Source organism: Enoplosus armatus, chromosome 3, assembly GCF_043641665.1.
Source record: "Enoplosus armatus isolate fEnoArm2 chromosome 3, fEnoArm2.hap1, whole genome shotgun sequence".
Lineage (NCBI taxonomy): Eukaryota > Metazoa > Chordata > Actinopteri > Centrarchiformes > Enoplosidae > Enoplosus > Enoplosus armatus.
In genome coordinates, this window is record NC_092182.1 from 23,260,081 (window position 1) to 23,278,271 (window position 18,191).

Genomic DNA, 18,191 nt, shown 5'->3' on the forward strand with positions numbered 1-18,191 from the left:
CAGTAGGAATCAATGAGCTTGAGGCTGAGAGCCACAGACAGAGTAGGAAAGTCAGAAAGCTCTGAGAGACAAACTAACACATTGTTGGTTTTGGTCTTTCCATGAGATTTGTTGACATTAAGAAAAATACAGAATAATAATACCAGGGGAGACGAGGAGTGACAGAAAGCAGAGTGACGGCTGGCGGAGTGATCTGTAACTCTGATTGAATGCAGCCACAGCCAGAGGGAAGGACAGACACGTTCACATCAGGCTGCTTCACTGTAAAACATCTTTGTTCCTATAAACTGCAAAATGGCCTGCCTGACCTTTCATCCACATAGCTCTTAATGGTAGTAAGTGGACCTTTGAGTTTAGATATTTTTGTCACATGTGAAAAAAAACTGATTGTGGTTGTCGTGTCTTTCCCTCTTGTGTATGGCGTGTCTTTATCTATTTACAACAAAAAGAAATAAAGTGTAGAGGAAGCCAAACTCCATGACGAATTAACCAAACTATCAACTTCATAATGAATATATTAGCAAATAACATTACACATGACAATAAATACACAATAAATCCATACCCAGACTTGAATAGCCCCCCAAAAAATTCCATGTGTCGTTTTAACGAAGTGCTTTCAGTTGACAAACTAAACGAAAAACGTTGGCAGTGAATATTTTGCAGAAGAACATTCTGATGTGTAAACGAAAAGCGTAATAAAGTCGACTAAAGTTTCCCCCAAAACCGCATTTTTGCTGATGTGAAACAGTTGCACAGCTTCGTGTAATGTGCAGGAGATACAGTTTTAAAATCATATACATGAAGGAAAGGGTTTATAAATGTGTCAAAGCAGGAGTTTTAAATTAAAAGAGAAGCAAAGACACCGTAACAGTTTGGTATTTACAATAGCAAAAGGTAAAGTTATGCAAATATTACAAAAATTATAATCATGAAAAGCAAAGAGTTTGATTCATTTCCTATACATGTTCTTTGCACATGAAACGTTAAAACACACTTAAGTTTCTCTCCTTGAACATACTGAGTAGCACCTGTACTCTCCTGAAATATTTGCTCTGTGTAGCCATGAGTTTGTCAGAAGGAGATTTCTTATTACTGGGGGCAGAAGATGAAACTGGTACAAATTCAATTCTGCACTGGTGAAAAAAACAAAACAATGACAGTAATACTCCAGTATCTTAATATATATTATTTGTCCTCACATTCAGTTGGCAGAAGCACATACTTTACACCACGTCATCCCCTGCATCGCTACGTGGAAAACAGAGGGAAGAAAAGATGAGTGCGACTAACAGGAAGGGACAGAGTCAGTAATGGCCGGCGTGTCCTCAGTGAGGAGCTGAACTGAGCACTGAACAAGGCTTGATTTTGAAAACAAAAATGTGAAGATGGCAGGCAATCTGGTTGCAAACACTGACACAGTAACGCACCAAGTCAAAAAAGGAAATGATCTGCAGGAGAGAAAGAAACACCATCACTCTTTTCAAGCAGAAAAACAGGAGCTGTGCACATCGTGGAAACACAGTACTACTCTCATAGTCATAAAATCATTCATTAGGATTAACCTCTTGAGATGAACCATCTCGTTTTAATTTGAACTCTGTATATTAGTCTAATTGTAAGTTAGTATTTCATCTATAGTACTTCAGCCTCATAATTTTGACTTGGTATGTAAGATTTTTGAAGTTAGTGATAAAATGGACTTAGTGTGTCATACATTTAACTTCGTCTTACTAAGTCAACATACTTTGACTTAGTGTCTCAAGCTTTTGACTTTTGACTCCCATTTTGTCCCATTATTTTAACTTAGTATGTCATACTTTTACTTAATACCTTATAGTCTTATACTTTTTATTTGTATTTCAGTCTTTCAGTATAGTCTTGACAATCTCCATTTCTACTTCGTTTCAACTCGGTTTTTCAGTCTCATTACTTTTAGTTAGTATCTCATAATTTTGACTTTGTGTCTCATAATTGATGTACAGTGTATTTTAGTTTTTGTCATTCCTAACAAGTATTCCATATCACACGAACAACCGCTCACTGTGAAAGTGTAACAATGACTGAGTCAATATCACTGATTAAACATGACCTTAACTGACTACATATATACATAAACTGTATATATATATACACCATGACTGAATACATTTAACCAAAGCTAGCATCATATGTGTACTTACCAATGCAATCCACAGCACCAGGTACTCATCAATAAAACTATTGAAATACTGATCCAGGAACAGTAGTCCTGGTCCCAGGAAGGCTAAATCGTGGAGATGCATCTCACTTTTTGTCATATGTGCTACCTGTGGACAAACAGACAGGGAAAAAAAACAAACACACACAGTCTTAAAGCTTTAAAGGGAAGTTAAGTTCCGGTTTAACACATACATGTTAACTTTCTCAGTCACGGTTTGGTTTGGTAGTCAGACCACCGAACGGACGCACTGAACTCAGATACCAACAACTTTGTCGTGATGGCAATAAAGTTTAACTCATCATGATAACTAATGTGGCAAACACAGGAGGTCAACTGCAAACTGAAAACAAAGATGTACACCAGTTCAAATGGCAACTGGTGTCATTATTGTCTTTTGCCAGATGTTCCACTTTCTCTACCAGCTAGTCGCTAACTTTGTCAACAGTCCCATATTTTCTATGGTCTAAGTCCTCGACCAAGAACTGTTGTTTCATAATCTAAGAAAAGTTTATTAGTTTAATTTTATGGTAAAATTGCTCAATATTGTGTGGCCTCAATTTCCTTAATCACAGCTTAAACTCTGTTGGTATAAAAGTTTTTAAAGCTAAACAAATCAGACAGCTTTGGATTCGTTAGAAGGAGATTTTCTTTTTCTCGCTAAGCTAGCAGTTTCCTCTCCTCCCAGTATTTGTACCAAGCTACACTGAACACGCCCTGGAGCTCTACAGCAGACACACACAGATGAAACTCAAACATTTCAGAACGCTACTTTTTAATTTTACTATCTGAGTATTTGCACTCAGGAGAACAAATTGGCTGTGAACTGTTTCACTAAACTCTTCTGACATGGTTTTGAACATCTGTCCCTTTCCAGGATAAAGCAGTCACCATAAAAACGTATGGACTATTGGGTGATGAAATGGTTTTTATTTTTAGAGTATCCTTCCTGTGACCACAACATTATATTTGACCTCCCTCTTATAAAAAGTAGACTTGACTTACAACTAATTTATTGGTGATTTTGGCCGAGACGAAGCCAAACGCCAGGATGTAAAGACACGGATGTTTCTCGAAGAGCTGGACAGCAGACTTCTTGTATATCATCATCGCCAAAATTATAACTGAACCAATATGTAAGACTGGAGAGAGGACGCTGGTTCCCTGAGGACGGAGACACAAAGACACAACGAAGACACAGATGTTTAATGTCAGTAGAAACATACAGTAGAGCTATACTGGCACATTGTATTTATACAGTTAAGTCCTGGATTGCCTGGGAGGGGGTCAAATGGACCCACTGAATTACATTAAAAAGTACCATAGTATTTAGCAATGACTGCTATATAGACATCAACTCTATTTTCTAAATATCTGAACAATACAGAGTGGTATTGCAAACAGACACTGGCTTGTGATGAATGTTTAACTGACATAATTAATGATAATTAACTACAGCTAATAAAACCTAACAGTCAGCCTAACAGCTTTGACATCCAAGAGGGTGTCGAGACGCAACCCTAAAGGGGGTTTCAATGGCTCGCTCTGGATCAAACTCTACACAGTATTTATAATCAATCTATTAAAGATTTCTCATTAAATAATCAAAGATGTGCGCAGCAGGAGGGTAAACATCTCATTGCGACAAGCACTCTGAGGCAAATTTGTGATTTGGGTTAAATAAATAAAACTGACATCTTGCATATAGACATTTTCAGTATTTGAAAAAATGTTCTGCTGGCTCTGGCTAGCTAACAGCACAATAGCTTGTAGCTGTGATAATGCTAAACAAAACTACACAAAGTTAGCTCTGCAAGTAGTAAGAAACTAACTGTGTGTGTGCCAAACCATCAATGTGTGGCACGGGTTAAAAGCATAAGCATTACTTTTGCGATTCCTGCAGGTTATGGCACAAAAACACCTCTCCTCCCCTCTCTCTCTCCTCATAAGCTCTTGGTCATTGCGGTTTGTTTCCTCCCCCTACATGGCGCACATCTCACGTTGACACGGCTTGTAAGCATTTCTACACCGATTTATCTGAGGTGAAACAATATCCGCCCCCTCTGATATGTCCGGCTCTGGGTGACAGGGCTGCAATCCGTTCTTGGATCACTAACTTATCAGGAAGTTTTCAGACTTACTGCTATTGTGGATCCGTTTTTGCCCACACCTCCCGTAAATATAACTCTGAAGTAATTGGTGCAGGAGAAGATGGCTCCTAAAAAAGTGCAGATGGCAGGAACCATTTTCATCTGGATATTTAGGATCGGAATCTAGAAATCAAGACATTCACACACTAAAATTAAGGAGTGCTAATACAACACAGACATTTACATCAAAAGGTGTGTTGATCATACTGTAATTTTCCAGCTATGGTTGTAATTCGTGAGTTCATTCATCTTTACATCCACAAAGAAAGCATCATGAGTAATGTAAGAGAAAAAGCATGCAGAGTGACACTCTCTGTATTTCTGATAACAATTATAGTAAAACAGTCAAAATAAGAATGTTAGGGCAGAATTTAAGCACCAATATAAACATCATTATACAGTTACGGCATCATCAGTCTCATTAATCTTAATCTGTAGGAATTAGAACCGATCACAATTACCAGTGACTGCCAAAAAGCAGATCCTCCCACGGCGGCCAGCAAATACATGATTATTATGAAGATTTGCACCTCAGTCACATCAATGCTGAGTGGGAGGAGAAAGCAGAGAGTTTACAGTGAGGATTAGTGACGTCTACCAGCACACAGTCATCCTACAGCCTTCTTCCACAACACACTGCTGGAGCTGATGGGACGCTGTTGTGTTCTTCTGCACAACACAAGTTTAATTTGGAGGTTAAAGATCCAACAGGAAAGTAGCTGCATTAAAGATGCAATCAGTAATAATTCACCGGCTCTCTTAACAAAAAGGACTTGGTCACACTCCTCTGTTCCCTCTATGACTGCTGATGTATTTTAGAGTCTTGTCATCACTGTGATGTTGCCAGGAAACCAGAGGACACTCCAGGAAGTCACTGCACCCACTCGAACAGGCTAGGCTACCCACATCCTGTACTGAACACCTTACTCTCAGAAAGAAAGAGAATAAGTAACAGATATAGCCTGTCTGGATGTGTGTGTTTACGAGGGCTGCAACTAACAAACACATTCATAATCAATTAGTCTATAAAACATCAGAAATTAGTGAAAAATGCCTGTCAGAGTTTCCCTGAGCTCAAGAGAAAGTGTTTACTTTGTCCAACCAAAATATACTCAGTTTAGAATGATATAAAACAGAGAAAAGCAGCAAATCATCCCGTCTTGATAGATGATGTAACATAGTATGTTATTCACTAACGTTCAGCAGGTGTCTCATTGCCGTCTTGGTGGTGTTTGGAATTAAATGAATTAAAAAGATGAAACTTTGAATATTAGTATACCTACTTTAGCATTTCCTGCTGGCTTAAGTCTCCTCTGTCAGTCTGAACTTTGTCTTGATATTTGTCAGAGTCTACTTCTTTGGACTAGTTGGGAGTTTTGGCAGAGACTACGCAGACCTGATGTTACTGCAGAGCTGTATTTTACTGACTGCACCTTTAAGCAGAGCAGACTGAATTCAAATTCTCCATGCGACTCCACGGAGGTCAGCGGTCATTGTGGAGGGAGGCAGCAGTGAGCCATGCAGCAACAGCCAGGAGGTTTACCATCATGTTCCACAGGCAGGGACCCACAGTGGCTGTGAGCATCTGTAATCCTGCTAGACAGATCTGCACCTCTGTTATGTCAAATCTACACACAGAATATATCCATATTTACTACAGCTCACCTGCACACGTAACCGCTATAATCTAATGAAATCACTAACACTGAAGTATAGCTAGTTGCTATCCACTTTTCAATGTTTTCAATGTTCAAAAAGTGAACAAAACGTGTTTTCAGATTTGATAAATGCACTTTTCTTGTTATTCAAAAGGTTTCCAGGCACCTGAAAACACTGAAAACCTTTTCATGTCCATGTTGCAGGTCTGTGTGTTAACTCAATATTTCAATGTCCTTTTATTCAGCACTGCACTTAGTCTGTTTAGCCAAACCCACAGGTGAGCTCACTGAATTTGGCAATATACTGGTTTGACTTTTTGAATGTTGAGTGTAATAATAATAATAATTATTTAATAATTATTTAATTAATTATATTAATAATAATAATAATTATTATTATTATTATTATTATTATTATTATTATTATTATTATATGTAGATGGATGACTTGTTGGTTTAACTGAATCAGACTGGGGGGACTTTAAGTGTTTATCTTAACAATATAGAACCACGGCAACAGAAAACTAAGAAAATACCACAACCAAAACGCAGAGAGGCACCGAGCTGTTAACACTTAGCAGCTGCTGCACTGAATGTAAGTCTTGTTTACTTATTTTGGATCAGATGTTTCCAGATTTAAATCATCACTCTGCTCATTTAGACAAAGTTATTCGACTGGTTTTTGTCTTTAGATTATATTAAATACTGATGCATCTGATATATTTCAATATTTTGTTGAATGCAAAATGAATGGAATCAGCACTGAAACCCAGGTATCGTGTTGGTGGCAGTACTGAAAAATAGCAACACTCAGACTGAATTGTAACTCCTGAGATGAGCTTCTTATTAGACAAATGAATGGAAATTATCTTCTTGCTTTTAAAAAAAAGACAACAACAAACAAACAAACAAAAAAACCCAAACAAGCAGCTTTTGTTGACTCACATGCCGAAACGCAGCGTTCCCGACACATATGTTTGCCAGTGGGCACAGTAGAACATAAACATCCCGGCGAAGCAGCAGAAGAACATCCAGTCAGGGTTGGTACCCATTTGCACTGCTATACTGGTTCCCAACACCACAAACACTGCAGAGACAAACGCATGAACACAGAAAGTGTTAAAAGGGCTTCAGATTCACTGAAACACAGTAGATCAAAGTCAAACAGGAAAACACTGACCGGTGGAGAGGGAGTCACAGCCGTGGTCAAACAGCTCGCCCAGCGGAGAGCTGCTATTGGTGCGTCTGGCCTGCTTCCCGTCGATGGCGTCCAATGACTGATAGATAAACAGACCCACAGCACACAGCAGGTATGCCCAGAGAGGAGCCTGAAACAATACACACACACACACACTCATATGGAGTAGGGGTCACGCTGCCATGAAGCCCGCAGACATACAGCTGAATCGCAAGAGCTCCAGTTTCAGAGCGGGCAGCTTCAGATCAGTTTAACCCTGAGCCATATACAGTGTGCAGTGATACTGATGAATAGAGACACACTCTCTGGTCAGTCTCCTTTGAACTTAAATTAATGTATTATTATAGTACTAGCACCATGAGTCCACATATCCCAGGCTGCATAGGGTCTGCATCATAACCCCCCCCGTCACTAGCCTCGATATACTCCCCAGGCTGCCATGAGGACAAGGTCACGAAGAAGGGCATGTATGGCTCTTTATGCTACCTTGTCTTCTTCTCTAAACACCAAAATCCAGCCAGAACCAGTTTCCTTCAAGCATATCGCAACTGAGACACCCCAATGTCGTCTAATTTTTATGACTGGACAGTCTCAACCTTCTCTCACATCAAAAGGTTGCAATGCCCCTTGTGACTTATTCAACAGATTATTTAATGGTGATTCAGCAATTTTACATACACGTTTCAGTTATTTTCTACCACAGATACCCTATGACAAATCAGGGGTCCCTTGTCATTGTTGTGTTGGAAGTCTGTTTCCCAGAACTGCCCCATTAATATAAGACTTGCTGTGACTGTCCCTGTAATCAAATATGCCCAGAGCTGGCCGCTGGGCAGCAGAGGCAAAAGCTCAGGACCCACGACGGCCGGCTCGATACGTTCATTCACTAACCTTGTATGACACACAGGTGAGCTGTTCCAAAAGATTTTATTTGGAGCAAAGAAGACAACTTTTTTACTTTAAGCAAACCCAACTTTGTTTTGTTTGTTCCTTCATATTACTCACTACTCTGCCATCTCTTTTTAATAAAAATGTGTTTTTTTACTCATGAATCAATTCTAATTTCTTCTCATTTTTTCACTACTGTTCAGTTACAATAAAGAAAAACATAATGAAAACCTCCTGCAGATGTTTCACATTAAAATCCCTCCAGCAGCTAAAAATAATCCCTCCCTTTCCTGGTAATCTGTTAACGGGAAACATTTGCAGTATCTTAATACATGCACAAAACAGCAAAGTAGAAGCAGCTGATTTAATTAGTGAATGAAAACAGTATTTGTGTTAACATGAATTGTAGCATGTTTAATTTTGTTTTGACAAGAAAACATTGTTGTTGTAGCTACTGACTAACCTGCTCAGTGGCAGTTGGGCAGTAGTAGATGAGCACGAGGGTGGTGAAGACGTTGGTTGCCAGGCCGATGATGGTGATGAGGTTGGGGGCAATCCAGGAAGGGACTCGTCCCACCAACCATTCCCAGTAACGCTGCATCAGAGGCTCCAGCAGGGAGCGCCCAGCACTGCTGTACCTGCAGGGACGGACAACAGCCAAGTGAGCAGATGGTGACTTTACCCTGGAGACTTATCTCACCCCCAGGAAGGACCAGATGATGACATAATATTGGAATCATGACTAGGGCTGGGTGGTAATTTATATGACAGTTGTTGACTTTCATTAGGGCTGAGCTGTAGCAAGAGACAGCTCAAGCCGGCAACCTTGGATTTCATCAATTTCAGACAGGTAGCAGGTAGCTGTGCAGTGTAACTGACAGACAGCTAGCGGACAGAAATGTCAGAATCTCCTGTTAAACCTTTAATCACATCATATCAGCGTTTTAAACTGATCACCTTAAACGCTCTGAATTGAGAACTCCAGGATTCAGAGCTGTGAAGTTAACGTGAGCTCACGCAGCTGCAGAGCCATCAGTTCATTTAGGTGTCGTCAGTCTAATATCAAATCATTGTCAGACCTGACAGTTTTTTATTTTGACCACAATTGACAACTGTGCAACTGTTATCAATAAACACAGTGCTACTTTTGAATGTCATATTTGAATATTATTTAGTCATGTTACATATACCACGAATGCTATATCCTAATAAATGTGAGCTAAAGTGGTTAGTTTCTCTGACTGACTCTGGAAGGACTGAAACAATAAACAACTGCATTATTTTACTTGATTCTATTCAAGTTGAATCAGAAGTTTGTGAAAATACTTCACCACAATCGTATCTTGATTCGACCTGTGTAGACCACAAAAACCGACCTGGAGTTTAATGAAGATTTTGATTGAGATTGAAGATTTAATTAAATTAAAGATGTCACAATTTAAACAACTAAATTTGAAGTGTCCATTCTGACAAAACTTGATGATGTCACAAACACCCCTTTCATACAGCCACATATGACGCCATCTACTCATCACACACTGAACCCATCAATACCAAACTGCTTAACCTCTGGGCGTTACTGTACAGTTCCATACATATCACATAACATTAAATAACCCCACATAAGATAAAGTTTTACTTGAGTTGGTTTCAGTCAGCAGAGCAGGGATCTGTGTTACCTGTGCTCCTCCAGTCTCTTGAGTTGGTGACGGGACAGGGGGGGTGAGGGCAGCTCGATCAGTCTGCGCAGCACTCCGGGGGCCAGCCAGCAGGCCGCCTCCATGCCCATGCCCTGCCCAGGGTCCTTGTCCCGGCCAAGGCCTCGGCGAGAGCGCAGCCCCCCCGCCTGCTGCTGCCCCGTCGTGCTCATGGAGCCCTTCTGCCTGCTGGTCTGGTCCCCGACGGCTCTGGCTCTGCCTCTGCCACTGTCCTGCCGGAGGGGCTAAAGATCCACAGTGGGGCTGGGTGAGGCTGGACAATACCTAAGAAAAAACAATATCACAACACTTTCCTGCAAGAATATCACAATATATGAATATAGCTTCTCAAAACCCATGAATCATTTTACTCAGGCTGCAACTAATGATTGTTTTCATCACTGATCAATCTGATGATTATTCTCTCTGATTATTAATTGCTAATCATTTGGTCATCATTTAGTTCAAAATCCAAAGATATTCAGTTTACTATGACATGAAACAGAGAAGCAGCAAACCCTCACATAGGAGAAGCTGCAGGCAGAGAATTGTTGGTTCTTTTGCTTTAAAAATGACTGACACGATTAATCGATAATCAAAAATGATCAAAGATCAGTCCCCTCGGGGGCGCCAGTGGACGTCAGCCCAAGAGGAGCAAAAGGGTGAGAAACTGCCCTGAACTGTCACGCGTGTTATTGTCAAATGTTATTGCAATGTGATTGATTCCATCAGGAGTGTACTGGTGGTTCACACTACTGTAACAGGTACCATCTATGACGAGCCAATAACAGCATTTAATCAGTTAACTGATGACACTGTACAAACCAAGGACCGTGTGAAAGATCCACTTGATGCAACCGTATCACTGTTACTAAACTATTTCTTGTGACTGTCAGCAACACATGAGATACTGACAACAAACAACCCGCTTCAACGGTTTGCTAACGCTGGCTAGCATACTTGCTATTAGCTAACTTAACATCAGTATTGCTGATGTTGAAGATTAGCATTAGCTGGGCTGGTTGTAACGTTTGCTCAGCGAGAAGCTACGGAAGTCTAGTGTCAGTTTGGTAATTTAAAGTTACTTGCTTGCTGTTAGCTTATTATCACTTCTTCATACTTGAATTACTGAAAATATCATTTCCCGTTTAAGATACTGATTAAATCAGACTATAATACTGACACCTCCCGTGAAGACTGCGGCTAGCTTAAGCTAGCCTGACTAGCTAACCCAAAGACAGCTAGCGAGGTGCTGAACTGACGGATGTAACACCGACTGACCTGGCCGATTAAAGGACGAGAGCCGCGGACAGTCCGAGGGGCGGTGAGGGCGCTTCAAGCCGACAGATAGTACCCCTCTGTGGGTGGTCAGTTTAGAGTTTCTCTTTAGGACTCAGAATACCAGAGGGACGTTTGCAGCTGTAGGTGGATCACCACGACCGGTGTCACTGTGGTTGTCACAGCAAGCTAGTTAACGTTAGCCATCACGGAAATCTCGCGAAGCTGTGTTGTTCAGAGACTTGGCACCCTGAGTCGGGTCTCCCAGGCAGACATCCTCCTCCTCCTTCTTTTCTTTTTTTTGGCAGCTTAGACTCTACAGTACACATTTCTGCTCTCTGCAGGACAAACACTGTACTACTTCAATCACCATTCAGTCTCTCAGATATGGACATGTAGTGTGTATGAACAGTGTTTCCATTTGGATTATAGATAGAGTCTTTAGTAATTCTCAGGGGTCAAAGTGATGGACGATGAAGCTGAAACTGAAGGAGGCTAAAACAAACTAAACAGGAGAACCTGTGAGAAGGTCCATGTGAGCTGAATGTAAACAGAACCTCACAATTCATTCTTTGTTTATTATCACGTCAGCAGGTATGTACATACTTTAGCTGGACATGCAAATGTTAGCATCTTATGTTAGAACAGATAAACACACAGTTTGATCCATTTCTTATCCTTTTGCTCTTTTGTTTTTGGAAAACAATTAAAAAGACACGACCCTCTAAACTCTTTGTACACAGAGGATCTCTCTTACTACAGCTCTACACACCCGATTCAACATGCGGAGATTTCCAAAAATAACTGACAGACCTATTGTGTAAAGTCATGATTGCTAAGTTATTTGACTGGGGTTCAGCAAATGGTAAGCTAAACAAAAATGTTTAAGCAAAAAGATGACGCACAAACACATTAAACAAAGTTTAATAGAAATTTTCAAAAATGAAAATTACAGGCATTCAAATCACTGTTATACAACCACACATCTCTTTATACATGCGCAAAGAGAATTAATCAGACACTTGGTATTCATTTACATCATTCCATACATCGAGCGTGATCTAGTCTCTAAGTTCAGACCGCACTATGGACTGTGCATATTAAACTCTACACTGAATAAGAGAAGTGAAGATGATTCAATCACTAATTAAAAGTAGTAATCAGAGTATCCTACTGGAGAAACAAATGTAGCATGAAGACAGACTCGACTACACATGGATATTATCATACGCTAAGCAATAACTACAGCCAAGGAAAGATTAATAAACAACATGCACAATTCAGACATGCTGACAGCTGCATTAAGTTGCATAAAATCCAATGGCGATGATGGAAAATATTTAATACACAAACAAGATCTGAACGATTTATACTGTATATCAGTTCCCTCCTGTCTTCTGCCTCGCACACACGACTGCATCAGCTGCAGCTTTAACTACTCTTATCTTAATACAACACTCACATTCTCAGATCTATATATTAAGACTTGTTGGTGTCTGTAATCGTTCCTCCCGTCCACATCTCTCCGTAACACAACTACACTGTAAAATCCATCAGTGTGACGATGAGGTGACGATGAAGCAACCCTGTGTCCTAGAAATTACATATATATACCACTAGTTTGCCAAATTGGTTTTTATTATGATTATGTTCAGGGGTAATGGTTTTCCAGGTAAAGGAAATACTAGTGTTTCTTGTACGACACACAAGTCATAGGAAGGTGGTCAAAGTGGATGATGGACATACAAGGTCCAGGACTAACGCTGAATCCTGAGTGTGGTAAGTTTAGGTTTAGGTTTAGGCTGGAATTATGGTTCTCCAAAGAGATTGGTTGATTCAACCCCTGTCGAGCGGCAGATTTAAAACAGAGACTGTTCTACAAGTATGAAATAAATATCCAAGCGACCCTGTGCACGTTCGCCTCCGTGCAGCCCGGAGAAGCATAGCTCCAGCCCTCACCCTGGTCTTTTTCAGACCCTCATCTTCCCTCAACTGTGCCTCAACTTAACCGTAAAATCACAAAACCATAAAACTGTTTATAATTTTTTAGTCGCTACAAGTGGATATAGTTTTGAAATATTGTACTGAAGATTGGACTTTAGGAAAACAAATGAAATGTGTTGTTTTGCTTATTAATTCATTAAAAAGGGATTCTCATTATGTTTTTTAAGAGACAGGTTTAAACGAAGAGATGCAGCCTGTTACTCTTTCTCTAATGTCACTAAAAGTACGTTCACGTTAGCCTTCTGTCCAACAAAACTGCCCTGAAAATGATGTGAGGTCACATGTCTGATGTGAGGTAATAAATAAAGGTTGAGCAGAGCGATCACAGACTGTGAACTGTGTATGAAAGCGATGCTGCAGTTTGTAGTCTGGTAGAGCGTTAAAACGACAACTTCTTCATTTCCAAACACAGTGTTTCTATTGGCTGAACTGTGAACACGCTTGAATTTGTTTTCAATTGAAGAGAATGAGAAATGGAGCAGATGTAAGTATGCTAACAGTAGGGCTGGGCGATATATATCAAATTAATTCGAGCAATTCAAATTTTACTTTTTGTATGATGTGAAAAATACAAATCAAATGCAGATTCTGCTTCTTGTTCACTCTGTCCCTGACGTCTTAGCTGCGTAGCTAACACCAGCAAGCCATCTGTCTGCAGATATCTGCTGATGTCACGAAACACGAACGGAGCAGATGAATCAGCGAGCGGCCTGTCTGCTGATTGTTGAAGTGGATGTTAGTGCTAAACTTAGTTGAAGCATCTGGTCCTGACAGTCTGTGTGGGATAACCTCTAATTCCGTTTGGAGCAGGTCTTTTATTGTTCCTGCTCTGTTTTGCACATGTAGGCCTAAATATATATGTTTTAGTCTTACTGTGACTTATTTAGGAAAGAAATCGTGAATTGTCTCATGCTTGAAAACATTTTATTTTTTGGTTGTATCGCCCAGCCCTTGACGTATACATTAAGACGAACAGTGTTTTTTTTTAGGGCCGCTGCTAAACTACCTTCAGGCAGCTCAAACTCAAATAATTCACAGCTAATCTGCTTTTAAACTCTTGGAGACATTTGTCCTCGTCTGCAGTTGAATGGGTGTCTTGGCACTAAAGATGTTCTTGTCGTTTTGCTTTTACCCGTTTTATTGTTCAAACGATGGACACATATAAATGTTAAATGTTTTAAATCATGAATGTGTACAGTAGCTTCATGTCTGTGCGTCAGTGTGATGTTAGGGCTCTCTGTCGGACAGTTGAGTCAGGTAGGGATTAAAGAAGTCTCTCAGGAGGCTCTGCACCCGGGCGGGCTGGGGGCTCTCAGCAGCAGGGACCAGTGCTGGATTCAGAGCCAGGTTCAGGGCCTTTGTGGGGTTGAAAGCAGCAGAGCGAGTCTGGGCAGTGTGGAGACCCTCGATGGCGCTGGACAGCCAGATGAGTCTCTTGAGACTCTGGATGTTTCGGCCGCGGTCGTGCATCAGCTGGTGTTCAGTCACAGCTCGGCGACTGTAGGGAAACAGAGGTCTGTTAGTCAGGACCGCTACAGGTCAGGACTCAGTACACGTCAGGACTTAGTACAGGTCAGGACTCCGTACAGGTCAGGACTCCGTACAGGCCAGGACTCAGTACAGGTCAGGACTCAGTGCAGGCCAGGACTCAGTACAGGTCAGGACTCAGTACAGGTCAGGACTCAGTACAGGCCAGGACTCAGTGCAGGCCAGGACTCAGTACAGGTCAGGACTCAGTACAGGCCAGGACTCAGTACACACAGTACGTTACTATTCAATCTACAGAAAATACCAGTATGGAAGAAAAAAAGTCCAGAAAGATTAGAATCTCATTAGCAACTGAATACCTATTCAGTCAATGTTGAAATTTAAATACCGCTGAATTTATGACATTTAAGTATTTTAATTTGAAAACCATCTATCTAAATGAATGTGGTTTGACTTGACTTCAAGTTGCGCAACTTTGAAAACATCAGCAGACATGAATCAAATATCACCAAACATACAAAGTGATATTTCAAGAAATCACATTTCATCGTTTTCACATTTCACTTAAAGGCAGAATGAGTTGCATTTCCCTAAAAAACAATGTATAGACAAAAATAATCAGTCTTTGGGCAGCGGGTGTGAAGCCCCCAGCCAGGTGTGAGGGCAGGAAAACGCAGCGACCAGGTGTCAGATTGTGAGCACCATCCAAGAGGAAACTACGAGGCGGGAGGAGGATCCAACTTTCAACATTGCATCCGACAAATCCAACTCATTCTGCCTGACGTTCTGTTTTTGTGATATTGCTCAGTAGTGACCCAAAAAATGCCTGAATTTGGATGCTTTAATGTAACACACATTTTCAACCAGTCATTTAGCCACACAATGAGAATAACGGTGATGTTATGGTTCTGTTTGTAAACAGGGACATTTTGTTGTTTTGCTGTGATTCTGGGTCTCCATGTATTTGAAAATATAATTTTCAGTCGAGTATTCCTTAAAGCTACAGCTGATGCACACCGAACATTTTGCTACTGCTACACTTCTTAAGGTACTCGTTCAAAATCATTCACATCCTGTAAAAATGTTCTCACCTCTCGTTCTGTTGACACTGGCCAGTTGTAAAGATGACAAGAAGCATGACGGCGAGCCACTGCACAGGTCTGTGGAACATCTGCATCTTCTGTAACAAAACAGCAACAAACACTCGCATGTAACAGACAAAAGGACGGGGAGCATCAAGAAACATTTCGTTTTTTAGATTCATGTCAGCTGTTTAGTGACCGTCATTGGTTACATGTCTACCGGTTGTTATTGCCATATGTGAGTTCTCAGGAAGTGAAATCACCCACAAGAAAAGCACAAAGATGTGAGAAAATTCTGTATAGCAGAGATACATAAAACACTATGTGAGCTCCTAGAAATGCAGATGTCCTTTAATAAATAGTGACAAACACAACTTGACTGTTTAGCTCCAAATACAAAGTGAATGTCCCTGATTGAATCTAAATATGCTGGAATCAGTTTTGTTTCTGTGGATGTTTTCAGACCTGGAGGTTTGCAGCTATGATGTCAGCAGGATGTCATTAAAATTGTGCTTATTAACATCCTGGTCTTTAGTCATTTTGACTATTTGCCTGATAAAGTTGTGTAAAGTAAAACATTTTGGCAGCTTTAATCCAGAACATTTTGTCGGGGCTGAACGCGCTCCAAGTGTGACGATGGGAAAGAAGAGCAGCCCCACCAGCCAATCAGAGGCTTAGGTTCCTCCCCTCTCTGGCAGGAATTACGTTTTACCCGAAGACACGTGTAAACATCTCTGCAGGTCTACGCAGAGAAAGGTATTATGGGTAACTGTAGGTCACAGAGGAACCGAAGAGCACACCTCCTAAATCTCAACAATAAATCATGTGAACCTGAGCAGCAAGGAAGCTGAAGAATATATAGAACTCCTGTCGTTCACAACGGAAAAGAAAAACACGTAAACTTTAAAACAGCCACGTGAGCGTCTCAGAATGACGCCTGTTCAGTCAATCAACGAAACCCACAAATAGAAACGGACACTACTCTGATTTTCTATTCCTCAATTTTCCATTTTTTTTAAACAAAAAACACAATTTTAGAAAGTTAAATTCAATTTTAAAGTTCTCTATTAGTGATGTTTTTTTTCATGGAAAATGCATCACATATAAAGTCATTCTTTTTTAACAGGAAAATGTGTTCGTTCTGACGAGTGGAACATAAACCACCACATTTATAGAAGTAACTTTTAAAAGAAGAGAATAAAAACACAGATCACAGAAGTTAAACTAAAAGATAAAACTAGGAGAAAAACTAGCAAATTAAAATAAAAACCACACTTTGAGCTTTGTTAAGTGATGACGAACGAGTACTTACATTGTCCCTGTTGGTGACAGCAGCTCCTCTAATGATCAGACACTAAACTGACTTCAGGTTCGACCTCCAGACCTTTTATAAAGCCCCCTGACACACACACACACACACACACACACACACACACACACACACACACACACACACACACACACACACACACACACACACACTTGTTCAGACCTCCCACAGGCTTAAGAGTCACAACAAATTCAAAGTGGGCTGTTTGATTTGCCAATGAAACAAACGTCAGCACCGTCATCTCTCTGACATGTGATTCTGTGTCTGCAGAGGGAAAATATCAAACAGTTTCCAGGTTATTTGTGTTAATACAATCCCAAACAGCCTCCTGCACCTCAGTGTGACAGAGGAGGAGGTTTACACACTCGCTGATACTCTTTACATAATCAGGTGTTTTGAAAAGAAGGATGAAATTCAATTGAGGGATTATCATTTTTCTATTTTCTGGTCTAATCCGCCGCGTTCCTCCCGGAGAGATTCAGGCGTCTGACAAAGAGGAATTTAGAAAAATGGGCGCCTGAATGGTTTTATTGATGTTGAGGCTGCAGACAAACAGGAATGAGTCAGTGTGGATAAACTGAACGTCAGCAAACTGTCTGTCACTTCAGGTTTAAACTTTTCTCAACACTTTCTCTCTCTGTAGTTAAGATGCTTGTCGCCTGGAGCTCTTCTCCAGCTCCTTGACATTACAACCACCACACTAATGAACCCAAATAAACTGGAGTCCCTGGTTGCCGCGGTGTCACCACAGTCTCCGTCAGAAACCCAGTCGTCTTGACAACACCTTCCAGGACGAGTTTCCCTCAGCGAGAAATGTAGGCTGCCGTCAGAGGCTCGTGGGTGGAGAGACGGAGCAGAGGAGGAGAGATTTAGTCCATTAGAGAGTAAATGTGAAGAAATCCTGACAAATGAATTCAGATGGACTGAAGAAAGAGAGAAATAATGAAGCTGGAAAAGACAAGAAACTATGGAGGTAAACATTCGTCACAGCAGGAAGCAAAGGGGCAGATCAGCTTAGGCTCTGATCAAGTTCAGACACAATGTTCAAGTTGTGTTTTACAGATTAAATCAGAGCCTGAACTTGAACAACTTTCACTCCTGCTTGCAAATTTAGGAATAAAAACTGTTGATCAAATTTCTTACAACTTAGAGATACTCTTGAATGTGAGAGAGCTCCAGATCCAAGATGGCTGCAGAGCACAAACAGACTTTCTGACA

The 18,191-nt window shown here is 40.7% G+C and overlaps 2 protein-coding genes across 2 annotated transcripts; both read right to left on the reverse strand.

Annotated features, from left to right (window-relative positions):
* Positions 1-570: 570 nt before the first annotated feature.
* cept1b (choline/ethanolamine phosphotransferase 1b) lies at positions 571-11,178 on the reverse strand. Its single transcript, XM_070902451.1, has 10 exons — positions 11,073-11,178; positions 9,774-10,076; positions 8,558-8,732; positions 7,189-7,336; positions 6,954-7,095; positions 4,812-4,896; positions 4,342-4,473; positions 3,206-3,364; positions 2,184-2,309; positions 571-1,451 (listed from the first exon to the last, which is right to left on the reverse strand). The coding sequence occupies exons 2-10, from the start codon at positions 9,962-9,964 to the stop codon at positions 1,329-1,331; spliced, it is 1,281 nt and encodes a 426-aa protein (XP_070758552.1). The 5' UTR covers positions 9,965-10,076; positions 11,073-11,178; the 3' UTR covers positions 571-1,328.
* Positions 11,179-14,300: 3,122 nt separating this feature from the next.
* Positions 14,301-16,985, reverse strand: pth4 (parathyroid hormone 4). The gene is made up of 3 exons (XM_070903539.1): positions 16,956-16,985; positions 15,653-15,741; positions 14,301-14,571 (listed from the first exon to the last, which is right to left on the reverse strand). The coding sequence occupies exons 2-3, from the start codon at positions 15,736-15,738 to the stop codon at positions 14,301-14,303; spliced, it is 357 nt and encodes a 118-aa protein (XP_070759640.1). The 5' UTR covers positions 15,739-15,741; positions 16,956-16,985.
* Positions 16,986-18,191: the final 1,206 nt, after the last annotated feature.